This window comes from Panicum hallii, chromosome 8 (genome assembly GCF_002211085.1).
Source record: "Panicum hallii strain FIL2 chromosome 8, PHallii_v3.1, whole genome shotgun sequence".
In the NCBI taxonomy this organism is placed as follows: domain Eukaryota; kingdom Viridiplantae; phylum Streptophyta; class Magnoliopsida; order Poales; family Poaceae; genus Panicum; species Panicum hallii.
Window position 1 is genome coordinate 38,627,180 of NC_038049.1, and position 12,492 is coordinate 38,639,671.

General features: G+C 43.5%; 2 protein-coding genes across 5 annotated transcripts; one reads left to right on the forward strand and one right to left on the reverse strand.

Annotated features, from left to right (window-relative positions):
* The first annotated feature begins 225 nt into the window (after positions 1-225).
* Positions 226-4,736, forward strand: LOC112903171 (dr1-associated corepressor-like). 2 transcript variants are annotated; one of them, XM_025972391.1, is made up of 6 exons: positions 226-489; positions 2,057-2,129; positions 2,501-2,594; positions 3,753-3,869; positions 3,948-3,999; positions 4,082-4,736. In XM_025972391.1, the coding sequence occupies exons 1-6, from the start codon at positions 289-291 to the stop codon at positions 4,478-4,480; spliced, it is 936 nt and encodes a 311-aa protein (XP_025828176.1). In that variant the 5' UTR covers positions 226-288; the 3' UTR covers positions 4,481-4,736. The 2 variants fall into 2 exon arrangements, with proteins under 2 accessions (XP_025828176.1, XP_025828177.1); XM_025972392.1 differs by lacking the exon at positions 226-489 and adding an exon at positions 545-1,050.
* Positions 4,737-6,128: 1,392 nt separating this feature from the next.
* On the reverse strand, positions 6,129-11,982 carry LOC112902465 (glutamyl-tRNA(Gln) amidotransferase subunit B, chloroplastic/mitochondrial). Of its 3 annotated transcripts, none has more exons than XM_025971561.1 (9): positions 11,849-11,982; positions 9,536-10,209; positions 8,542-8,751; positions 7,970-8,110; positions 7,684-7,887; positions 7,210-7,407; positions 7,017-7,085; positions 6,573-6,689; positions 6,129-6,487 (listed from the first exon to the last, which is right to left on the reverse strand). In XM_025971561.1, exons 2-9 carry the CDS (start codon positions 10,157-10,159, stop codon positions 6,410-6,412), a joined length of 1,641 nt encoding a protein of 546 aa, XP_025827346.1. In that variant the 5' UTR covers positions 10,160-10,209; positions 11,849-11,982; the 3' UTR covers positions 6,129-6,409. The 3 variants fall into 3 exon arrangements, with proteins under 3 accessions (XP_025827346.1, XP_025827344.1, XP_025827343.1); XM_025971559.1 differs by lacking the exon at positions 11,849-11,982 and adding an exon at positions 10,747-11,815; XM_025971558.1 differs by lacking the exon at positions 11,849-11,982 and adding an exon at positions 10,315-10,682.
* Positions 11,983-12,492: the final 510 nt, after the last annotated feature.

Consider the following 12,492-nt stretch of genomic DNA (forward strand, 5'->3'; position numbering starts at 1 on the left):
TTGATTTGAAGTAGCAAAAAACTATGGATAAACATGTCTTTTTTTAATCGCAAAAAAATATCTTTTTTTTACGCGAGATAGGTCGATATTTTTTTTCTTCGCGTTCCATGGCTCAAAACACAATATTGTCAATTGTACGCGAACTCCTAGTAGAGTCTCCAGCAGGCCCCCTTTGAGCCCTAAGACTGGCATCTCGGGCCAGTAAATTTGGTCTTGTGCAGACAGTGGGAGCCCGGCCCAATCCGGCTGCCTTTCGTGACGCGACGCTGCGAGCACGGGCTCCTCGCGATGGGCGACGCCGTCAAAGCGGGGCGACGCCAAAAGAAGAAAAGACATCCAAGCCGCCCAAAAAAAAGCAGAAAAAAATTAAGAGAGAGAGAGAGAGTAGACTACGATAGCGTTAGCGTCCGTCGAGCCGGAGGCGAGGCGGCGGCGGCGGCGGCGGCGGCGGCGAAGATGCGGAAGAAGCTCGGCACCCGGTTCCCCGCGGTTCGTGTCTTCCCTCTCTCCCTATCTCTCTCCGTGCGTCTGTCTGTGGCTCTGATCTGCACCCCCTGGCGCGCGCGCGCGCGCGTGATCCGATCTGCCCCGCCGCGCGCGGTGCGGATCTTCGTGTCCGCGGGCGGGATCCGGTGGCGGCGGCCGCCGTTGACTCGCGGCGTCGTTGTTTTGTTCTCGTGGGGCGGGATGGGGGCTGGCTGGGCTGTGCGGGGAGGCGAGGCGAGGCGAAGGCGCAGATCGGCTCCTGTGCTCGCTCGCGCGCGCATGGGAAAATTAATTCGTTTTGGTTTTTTTCCCATATTATTTTTATTATTTATTTTCATTTTTCGAAACCTGCCTGTCTCGGTGGCGATGAACTAAGGCGGCTTGGTATTTCTGCGGCCGCTTCTCTGTTCGTGTTGTGCGGGGGGTGAGGGAGGGCTGGCGTTGATGGAAGGATGGAGAAATTTGTTGGGGCTCGCGGCCCAGTGAATCAGCTCTGCTCTGGGCTTGTGGTGAGTGTGAAGCTCGTGCGAACGGGGCGACCTGGTGTGATCTCCACGTCTGCAGGTTTGTGCTCTGTCGCATGGCGTCCTAGATGCATAGGGTGGGCTAGATTCGTGATGTAGTGCCACTGTTCCTTCCCGTGGTTTGGTCTTTAGATTTCCGGGTCATGTGGCCATGTATTGCTGGGATACACGCAACATATGATCTGGTGCCAGAGTGATTACCCTGTGCGGTTGCCGATCCGACGTGTGCAACCTAGGGGTTTTATTATGTTACTGTAGGAGGGATGTTTCAGAGATGACAACCTCCTCTGTTCTTATATTCTTGATGGTCGCTCGTAATTGTGGTGTTTAGTTAGGGGAAGAAACGTCTAGCACTGGCCCATAGCTAATGAGTAATTGGTTCTTTTCGGCGCAAATTCACGATAGAAGGAACTACCTAGTCTTCGGTTGCAGTGCCATAGGTTCTGATGCTCTCCATTGGTTGGCTTCCAAGGTATGATAAGTGGTGTCATATTCTGTTCGCATGCTTGGTCCCAGGTTCACCTGAACTGGACATGCAAGCATCAATTTATGGGACCTGCAGTGTAGTGCTGATGCAGAAAACTTCATTGTGTTTTTGTGTTGGTTCTGAATCTTGGAATCCTCCCATTCTTATGTTTTCATAGAGCCAACATAGTTGAAGTTCCAAGCTACACAGCTCCAAGCCAACATAGTTTCATGTTTTGTGCTGCAGGAGCGAGCCTCATCTATTGTATTTACCTGGCTAATATTTGCGAATTGCAGCATTTGCTATATTTGTCATGAGAAAAAAATGTGATTTTAACAACTTCTTTGATGTCTGTATCAATGTGTTGATATCTGAAAGTTATGGGTTTTGCCTTTTGGTGCCTCTGCTTATTACAATAGGTTGGGATATCTTTCTTAGATAATTTTGAGCATTTGCCTTACTGTTTTCATTGCATGAGGTGCACTAATTCCATACCATACGGTCTTTTGAGGAATGTTTGAATATTTACACAGTTCTAATATGTGAAGTTATCAACTAATTATTTTCTCTGTTATGATAGGCTCGGATAAAAAAGATAATGCAAGCAGATGAAGACGTTGGCAAGATTGCACTAGCGGTGCCTGTTTTAGTTTGTAAGTTTCATAAGAATCATTGTGCTTTGATATTTACATAACTGCATTCTTGTACCACAATAATCTAGTATTACTACACCAATAAAACATGAAAAAGGTTGGTCTTTATCTCATACTCTGAGGTCTGGTCATCTGGCTAACAATTTTATGCACAAACTGATTTTGGGTTCATTCTTACTACATAAATTATAGAAGAGTCACCTTATAAGTTTACGGCAGTTTGCGGTCAGCATTATCAATTTATTTCCTGAGTTTCTGGGCAATGTTTCATCTGTCTATTGTTCTGGATATGCTGCAAATTGTTGTTGAAATCATGTTGAAGCATATAGATTGAATTCCTGACATTTTGAATTTTTTTTGTTTACATGCAGCAAGGGCTCTTGAATTGTTTTTGCAAGATTTGATTGATCGGACCTATGAAATTACGCTTCAAAGTGGTGCAAAGACTCTGAATTCATTCCACCTGTGAGTACCACCAGACATTTTGATTTTGACAGACTGAAGATGTATTCTATGTATCCCTCCATGTTTCTTTAGATTAATGACTATCTTGTAAAGGGGTTAGGTACTGGTCTAATAATATTCATTGAATCGTTTGATTCAATTATTTATCATGTCTGGGGACTTCGAGTCTGAAAATCTTTCAGTGGCCATTGATAATTTTGAACTTTTAAGTATGATATAGGCTGTGCTGTTTACCTATCCCTTCATTTTTATAACATGTACATTTTTCGTTTCTTGGTGAAGATGAGAAAGTTTTCTTTTCCCTTAGATATGCTCCACCATCTGTTTGTTTTTAACCATGTTGAAGTTTGGCTGGCTTCCACTGTAGACCTGAGGATCTTGTTTGAGGACACCTTTGTTTATGTTATTGAACAAATTGCCCATAACTTGGCGGATAATTTATTGGATATACCACATGCCTCATATAACTATGGCACTTTTCCATACCACTGCATATGTCGTTTTGTGGGAATTCATTGATTTAAAAGTGCACTGTTTAAAAATAGCTGTTATCTAAGTTAATGTTTATAATATCTGTAGGTGGGGTTCGAGAACTGGTCGGTCCCTGCCTATGGCCAACTAATTTGTATAGGGAAAACATAAGGTACTCAAATTAGACTCAACTAATGTTCTTGACTGACATCTGAAGGAAGCGATGGACTGATCGCTTTCAGCGGAAGTGTCACATCAAAATAACATCCTAAGATCTGAATCTTGAACATGAAAGCAGGTTGGTTTTGGTAACCAATTTGGAAACCGATACTATTTGTTTACAATGTACAAAGTGCTATAGTGTGGTTTCTGGGAATTGAGCTCAAGGAGATTTGTAGAGGATATCCTACTGAAACTGAGCAGATACTTCCCTCATCTCATATAGGCAAATGTGGGTTATTTGAATTCTCATAAGTTAATTCCATTTTAAAATGTATGTAGATGGATCATCAAACTTCTTTTTTTTAAAAAAAAATGTTTGTCACATTGTGGCTCATAATGTCATCTGTTTCTTCATGATAGATTTTGTTTCAGCTTTATCTCTGTATTCACAATTAGTATATGCTTGATGTTTCGGTTTTGAGCTATTAGTATATTCACAATTATGTTTATCTTTTTGATCTTCAGGAAGCAATGTGTGAAGAGGTACAGTTCTTTTGATTTCCTAACTGAAGTTGTCAACAAGGTACCAGACCTTGGTGGTGCAGACTCTTGTGGGGATGAAAGAGGGTTACCTAGAAGAAGGTAAATTCAGTTGTTTAATCAGCTCTTCATAACTCACTGCAACAAGTGCCTTATTAGTGCTTGAAATTCACTTTACAGAAAGTCAAATGGCAGTGACCCAGAGAATGATGAATCAAGATCCAGCAAAATGGTATGGCTACATCAACCACCACAGCCCATATGATTAATATCGTTATAACAATGGCTGTGGTAATGGATCTTCGCCTTTTCAGGCCATAAGAAGTGCAAACATCAGCCCTAGAGGACGTGGGAGAGGTCGAGGCAGGGGGCGAGGACGGCCACCAACCAAGAGAAAGGAAGTTGGTTATGTACAATTTGAGGATGAGAGCAGCATGTTTGCTGAACAAGGTGAACCCTTACCAGGAGACGAGACAGTTCCAGAGAGCAACCATAGCAATGAGAACATAACACAAAGTGCACAACCTCCAGTAGAGGCTCCTCCACCAGCAGCTGCGCCAGGTGCATCTAAGGTGGAAGAAGCGAATACCGACCATCAGTCAGATTGGCCAATGCCAGATGCCACCATTGCAAACATTGGTGTTGGTCCATCTGGTTTTGGGCATCTGACGGTGCAGGTTGATGAGGATGAGGACTACGACAACGAGGATTAGTCCCTCATTGTATGCACTAACAGGACTGTTCTTGTGTTGTAAAATGTAAATATAGTTTGAAGTAGTTGCCACAGCTTAGCTGTGATGGGCTGCTGATGTGATGCAGTTATGTAGCTGTCCTGTGTAACTTTTGTTTCCCAATAATTGCTTGGTAGTTGCCTCTTATTTTACATGATTGACTAAGTGTTTTGTCATATTTAACCCAGTATTTGAGCAGTGCTTGACTCTATTTAATATTGCCATATTTTATCAGTGATTCTCTGGTGTATCACATGGTAAGCCGCTGTTGTTTTGTCTGCTGCTGCAATGATCTATATTTCGTTCCAAATTATAGGTTATTTTGGCCTTTCATCCGTTCCAAATTATACCTTGTTTTGGTTTTACTAGAAAAGATAAAATGATGTATAATTTGAGATGGAGAGAACTTGATTTCTTTCTCATGATCGATCAGCTGTAGAATTGTGTGAAATTGATTTGTTTCTCTTACGATTAATCAGCTGCAGGTAGTATTGTGTGAACTTGGGGCCCTGCCCATGGCTTTGGCCGGCCAAAATTTGGTGGTGCTTTCGGCCGCCCGAGTTTGAGTCTGAGTCTGCGGGAGCATGAGCAGGCCAATATTTGGCACCCATCCAAATGGGCTCACCTGTACTGGTCAACGGCCAGATTTGGCTTGGCAAGCATCACTTTTTTTTTTGGGGGGGGGGGGGCGGGGGTGGAGGGTGGCCCACTCTAATGATCAGATAAATAAGCTAGGTTACTGATTTAGACTAATCATGAATCATTTAGACCTCTTTTTTAATAATTAGGACTCCCAATCATTAGAACCAAACATGGTTAGATTTTTATCCTATTTTACCAGACATATAAGTTATTTTTTTATAAATAAGCAATGCTAAAACTATAAAAAGCACTGTCAGTTTATTCATCTTTTGACCATCTGTTGACATCGGTGAAATATAATTATCCATACTACATTACAATATAAATATAAATAAGTATTCTATCATACTATACATTCTACAATCATAATTATTATCGGGCTTGTTTGGAATTGTGTCACGCGGCAGTGCATTCTATATGAGTGCGTACAGAAGAGTTGAGCTTCTCGTGTTTGTCGTTTAGAGCCCGCATCCTGACCGTTGTTTAGTGTGAAAAAATATCTGGCATAACTTTTATTGACGCCAACATTCTATACACCGTTACAAATAAATTTATTATTTATTGATTTAATATGGCTTGGTTCGGCCCTTTTAAGTTTGATTCCTGGCTCCGGCCCTAGCAAGCATCGGCTTGCATCCAAACGCGCCCTTAATTTCTTTCTCACGATCAATCAGCTATAGTATTGTGCGCAGGGGTGGTAACTCGTAACGGATCCAACTTGATCATTATATATTTTTAACTTAAAATTATATAAGATTAAAGTCTTTTTAGCTCAAAATCGTATAAGATTAGAATCCGACCCTTAGATTATCTAGGTCAAATTTTATGGCCCTTTACCACCCCTAATTTTGTGACTTGATTTCATTCTCACAGTTCAAGTCATCATTCTATTTATCAACTTTTTGGTTCCATAAAAAAGTTATTATATGTTACAGATGAAAATTATAAACCAAGATGGAGATTGTCAATAATACCAGTACAAAATCCATGGAAAGCGTATGCAATTTTAATCTTCAGTTATGTTTGCTGCTTGCACAAGATGCAACGGGTACGCTTCCTTTCAAATGAGCGAGTCAAGTACAAAGATGCGTATTGTGAACTGGACTTTTACAATATCCACAAGGAAACGAAAGCGCTAATCACATTCTGATTTAATGGAGTAGAGGTAACAACTTCCAGACCCAAACAAGGGATTTCCTAGCCGGCAAATAATTTTCTGGGTTTTCACCGAATCTCGTGCTCGTTAATCCATGTAGCGGGCAATAAGAACTAATTGGCATTTAACTTCTCTCCAAGGATTTTATTCAACAAAACAGGGTTGGCCTTACCCTTCGATGCTTTCATCACCTGCAATCGATTGAAACAATATGATCACCGATCAGGTTTTGAAGCTGCAGAGTCAAAAAGATGCTAGTGTTCAAAATTGACAAACCTGGCCTGCAAAAAATCCTTGCAACTTAGTTTTCCCAGCACGGTACTGCTCAAGTTGCTTTGGATTGTCAGCAATTACTTTATCTACCATTGCCTCGATTGCTGCTGGATCTGCTATCTGCCATTTCATGTAACAATTTTTTTTTGTGACATCAAACCTAACCAGAAATCAAAATAAATAAATGGCATCAAGTATATTAGAGTAGAGGGCCCCCCACCCAAACTACTCTCATGAGAGTACAAGAATGTACAAATGAGAAAATACAAAAAAGTCAAACACAAGGGCATGCCAATGTTTTTTCCCAGTCTTTTCGCCTGTCTATCATTAAAGGAAAAGGTTGAAAGCCGCCATTGGCAATGCTGAAGGATGGTGTGTATTCACAGTATCTTTTAGATTTACAAACTACTATGTTTCCAAAATATTAACAAATGTGAGAACAGTTACCTGAACCAAATCTTTCTCCTCTATCACACCCTTAACTGTGCCACCTTTGGAAATGAGCTCAACCAGTATCTGCAAGGACAGATTTTTAGAGACATTATCGTCGAAGACTCTACAGGCTCTAACCAAGACACTGAAGACATGGATCCCAAAATTAGCAGGAGAAAGAAAAACCAAGGACGTTTAGCAAAGTTACCTCCTTGCCAATCTTCCCACTGATAATTCCGTTCTTGATGGATGCGATAAGTTCAGAAAGCTCCAGAGGTGTTAATTTAGTTTCATCAATGGAAAGCTTTTCATTTTTTAGATAAGCAGCAATGTCACCCATGATCCAGTTGCAAGCCAGCTTTGCATCAGCACCATGCTCAAGAGTAGAATCAAAGAAGTGAGCAACCTGGGAAGGTATTAGACTGATAAGATTACTGAAGCTATTCTCAACAATAAAGAAAATGTATTATCTTCTCTAGGACAAAAAATTCTGGTATGATCCTATGCATTATAAAAAGAAGGTCCATGGAATTAGGTCACCAGGAAAATATGTGACATCCAGACAAAAGAGAACTTGTCAACTAGATAGCCAGTTGAAGAGCAGACCCTAAATGGGATCTTCTAAACTATCTTTGGACACACACATGCACAAGAAAGGGGAAATAACGCAGAAGATAAATACATTGTCGTCATTAGCAAGGAACAGAACATCTTGCATGCTAAGTCCCATATTCTCATAACGCCTACGTTTTGCTTCTGGAAGCTCCGGCATGGACTTGCTGATTTCATCAATATAGTCAGTAGTGAGAACAACTTCGGGAAGATCGGGCTCAGGAAAATATCTGTAGTCGGCAAGTCCCTCCTTTTTTCGCATTGTGAAAGTTTTCTGAAGATGTAGACAAAAACAATTAATTAAAAATGGTAGTAAAAGGCCAGTGAAAGAAAAGGTTAAGGTTGGGGCCAGCAACCTGAGAAGATTCATCCCATAAACGGGTTTCTTGCACAATTTGATCAGCCTGGCCTTCTTTATGGAGCAGGATTTGTCGGGAGATCTCATAATCGATTGCCCTATTGATCTCAGAAAATGAGTTCATATTCTTTATTTCTACCTGTCAGAATTGAAAGAATGTGATGCCATGTATAATGGTGGATAAACAGTAAAGCACAATTTATTGTATTTTCCCTTAAAATAGTGTGGCATGTACTAGTCTGGAAGAACTAAGAAACCACTGAACTGCAAGTATGCAGGTTCCTGGGTATAATTAGCATTACATGCCACCATTGAATTATGTATATTCCCAAATATAACTAGCATGCAATGTGATTTTTTTTCTTTGCACAGTTGAAAATTCAAGCCATCACGAAAAGACAAGGTAGAATTGTCAGGAGTCAGATAATGTAGCCCCTACTATATTTAGCCTGCACATAATAACTTAGTTTACTGATGAATCAGCAAGTCGTAACACTGAACAAATGTCATGTAGCAAAACAATGTAGCAAAACAATCAGTAAGGGAAATTCCAAAAAATATGGGCATTACCTTTGTACCGAATTCTGACTGTCCAACAGGTCGGACAGAAACATTCACATCACAACGAAGGGAACCTTCCTGCATATTACCATTACTCACTCCGAGGTACCTAACAATCCTTTGCAGCTCAGCACCATATTCAGCAGCCTCTATCCCTGTTCTCATGTCTGGCTCCGAGACAATTTCAAGCAAAGGTACACCAGCCCTGTTTAGGTCAACCTAGACAGCCAGAGTAGAAGCCACAGATTAATAAATGAAGTTGTTGTTACCGAAGTGATGATCCGATGTGTAATTCTTTGATGACAAATTAGCTTTCTTTTCTTTTGACTATCTCTTGACATTCCTTAAATACCAGAGCAGTGCTTAAGGTTTATTTATTTGCATCAATGTATGTCCTTCCATGTATCATACTTACAAGAAATCTAATTCCTTATTCCATTGCATGTGTTTATCGCCAGAGGATTGAAAATTTCAAATAATTCTTGTCTGCAGGAAGAATGTAATGTCTCTATTTACTGCTTAGCTTGTCTACCGAGGCTATGCCCAGCTAGCCCATCTGAGCTACAGCCCGAAAAGCAAGGATTATTGTTTGCCTGTATTATGAGTAGTGGTTACCATCAGTGTTCTCACCATAGAGCTTGTTTGCTCTTGACTGTGAGCCAATTTGGCTCTCCTCAGCTAGCAAGATTTTATTCGCAAAAACACAAGAAATTGCCCTCAAAATCAAGCTTTTTCCTGTCCTAACAAACTTTAATGCTTTCTCAGCAACGCAATGATTCCACTTGCCTAAGATCCAAATGCTGTTTACTGATTTCAAATGTTTAATATATATTTTATGGTTCTATGAATTAATCTAGAAGTTTAACATTTACACTGTGGTAAATGTGAAAACTGATTTTTGCAGTTTCATAGCTGTTATGCCAGACTAATATGATAAGCATATCAGAATATCATGAAAACTGATAAGAGTATAGATCTCTGACAGAAAATAGTCAAGGCAAACCTGCGAGTAACTGCCGGATTCAGAATGAAGCAGCTTGCCAGCATCTTCTTCCATGTGAACCCTTGTGATCCCAAACTTCCTATGTCCACCACCAAATTCCACTGGAAGATCCAAATCAACGTAGCCCTTCTTGGCAATTGGAATGTCAAACTGGGAAATCTGGTACCCCTTGGGGAGGTCTGGGTAGAAATATTGCTTCCGATCAAACTTGGATGTCATTGAGATCTCACAGTTGAGAGCAAGGCCCAACTTCACGGCACACTCAACGACCTTCTCATTCAGAACTGGCAGCGTCCCTGGGTGGCCCATGCAGGTGGGGCAGATAGTGCTATTGGGCTGGGAGCCATAGTTGTACGGGCAAGAACAAAATGCTTTTGTGACAGTCGAGAGTTGGACATGGGTCTCAATTCCAATGATCGCTTCAAACCCTTGTAACTTCTGCTCGGACGCCTCCTTGGTCGCCAGTTGAATTGATTTGGCTGCTGCTTTGGCCTCAGTTGCTTGTGCACTCTCCACCCTGGTTGTGAAGCGGGCCAATCGAGGTCGTAGAACAGTAAAGAATAAACCTGTACTTGATCTAAATGAGATCGGTGTACTCATCCCTCGGAGGAGCATTAGAGCCATTGTGGCCAATGCGCCTTCCGTGAATCGCAATCTATTGTGCCAGTCAAAACCTGTGTGAACAAGAACGAAAATCTTGAGTTTTGACAGTGTTTCAGGATAACAGAAGAATCATGTAAACTTCAAACATCACCAATGTTTCTACTTGTTAAACCTACCCTATCATCCCTTTCAATCAGAATAGATGGTCCAATTGCACATTTTGCACTAAGCTGATCATGGCCGAACCAACCTCCATGGGGATTATGTGATACCCTTTTCGGCAGCATTGGTCATTCGGGTAGAACAGTCATTTAGCTACACATCACCGCAAGATATCACTGCACTTATATGCCACTCTGGCTTTTCATCTTTCCTCTTTCCTTTCCATTTTTGGCCCAAAGCTACGATTTTGTGATACCCAAAGTTACCCTTCAGTGTTTTGCAAGCACACAGGTCGAGTCCCCCATTCATCTATTCTGTGCCGCCGCCAGACCCTTCCTCCATCGCCGCCCACAGGCAAGGGCGGACCCAGTATAGGTAACAAATAGGGACTTGGGTGTTCGATTTCATGCAGCAGTAAACGAAGGGAAGCGAATGGGCGGACATACCCTTGTCGGCCGGCGAAGCTCCTGACGAAGGACAAGGGCGGCGCCACTCGCCGTGTCTGTCGTCGCCGCTAGGAGAGAAGAAGGCCGACAGACAGATAAGGCGTGTGAGAGGAAAGAAAGAGCCGCCGGAATGCCGGATGTTCTTTGGTTCCACGTCGAGCAGCCCAGCCAGCACCGCAAGCAGGAGTAGAAGGCCCAGTTTGGCCCAGCGCGCGAGAAAGGCCAGCCTAGGCTTACTTTCTTCTTTTTAGTCCATCTCTCTTTTGCACACATTTCCCTAATACTTTCAGTAATTCATATTTCATAATGTTTACCTTTCAAAAACAATTAAGTGCTTAATTCAACATTTATGGAGAATATCTCAACAATTTTTAACATATGTTCAACATTTCATATTCAAAATGTTGAAATTGTAATGTCAAAATGTTGACATTGTAAATCCCAATTGTTGAAATGATACAATCAAAAAAATGATTAACCTTGCACCTATCAACACATTTACAAAATCTAGGTGTACATTGTAAAAAATATGGTTCAATATTTTAAAATAACTAGTTGTTTGAAAACATTGATCTAAAAAATAAAAAAAATGCATATTCAGTCTCGTTTTGTTGAATTAGTTGTGAGTATCATGCTACTTCAATCGGTTCTTAAAATGGATGCATGAATTGATAAAAAGAATACATTTGAATTTTCAAAAATCCAATAGAAATACCCCACCAAACCACTCATGCTGTCTATCTCAATCTACCATGTGTGCCTCTCTCAATTGCTTCCTCTCCTACGCAAGCGCGATGGTGGAGAGGAGGAACTCATGCACGTCCGCGACGGCCATCACCGCCAGTGGCCAGTTTATGTTTTGATCGATATACAATTGAAAATTTATACAAATTCTACTCATTCAAAGGTAATCGACCTAGACCATCTAGTTCCGAGTTTGCGCAGTCTCATTGTGCATCAACTTCTCCATTGCACTAGACTTATAATGTGTGGAATTATGTGGCACCATTCTTCATGTCAAAGAAGAGAACTCTGAACTGCAGATCAAATTTGGACATTTTCCAACACAATGTTCATGTTTCTAGGAGCAAATGTGCATTACCTCAACACCTCCGCAAAATAACCGGGCGGGCGGCGGCGGCGGGGCAGACGGGGCGGGGCGGACGAGGGCGGACGGGGGCGGCCGGCGGCGGGGCGGACGAGGGCGGGCGGGCGGCGGCGGCGGGGCAGACGGGGGCGGGGCGGACGAGGGCGGACGGGGGCGGCCGGCGGCGGGGCGGACGAAGGCGGGTGGGCGGCGGCGGCGGGGCGGACGTGGGCGGGCGGGCGCGGGCGGCCGGCGGCGGGGCGGACGGGGGCGGGCGGGCGGCGGCGGCGGGGCAGACGTGGGCGGGGCGGACGAGGGCGGACGAGGGCGGGCGGGCGGCGGCGGCGGGGCGGACGTGGGCGGGCGGGCGCGGACGGCCGGCGGTGGGGCGGACGAGGGCGGGCGGGCGGCGGCGGCGGGGCAAACGTGGGCGGGCGGGGGCCGGCGGCGGGGCGGGCGGGCGGCCGGCGGCGGGGCGCGGACGGGGGCGGGCAGCGGCGGGGCGGACGGGGGCTGCGGGCGGCTGACGGGGGCGGCTGGCGGCTGGGTCGCTGGGAGCCTGGGAATCGGGATGGCCGGACGAAACCCTAAAATGTGTGTATATATATAAACATGCGGGGCCCACATGTCAGCGGGTCTGGCGGGTTTGCGGGTTCGGG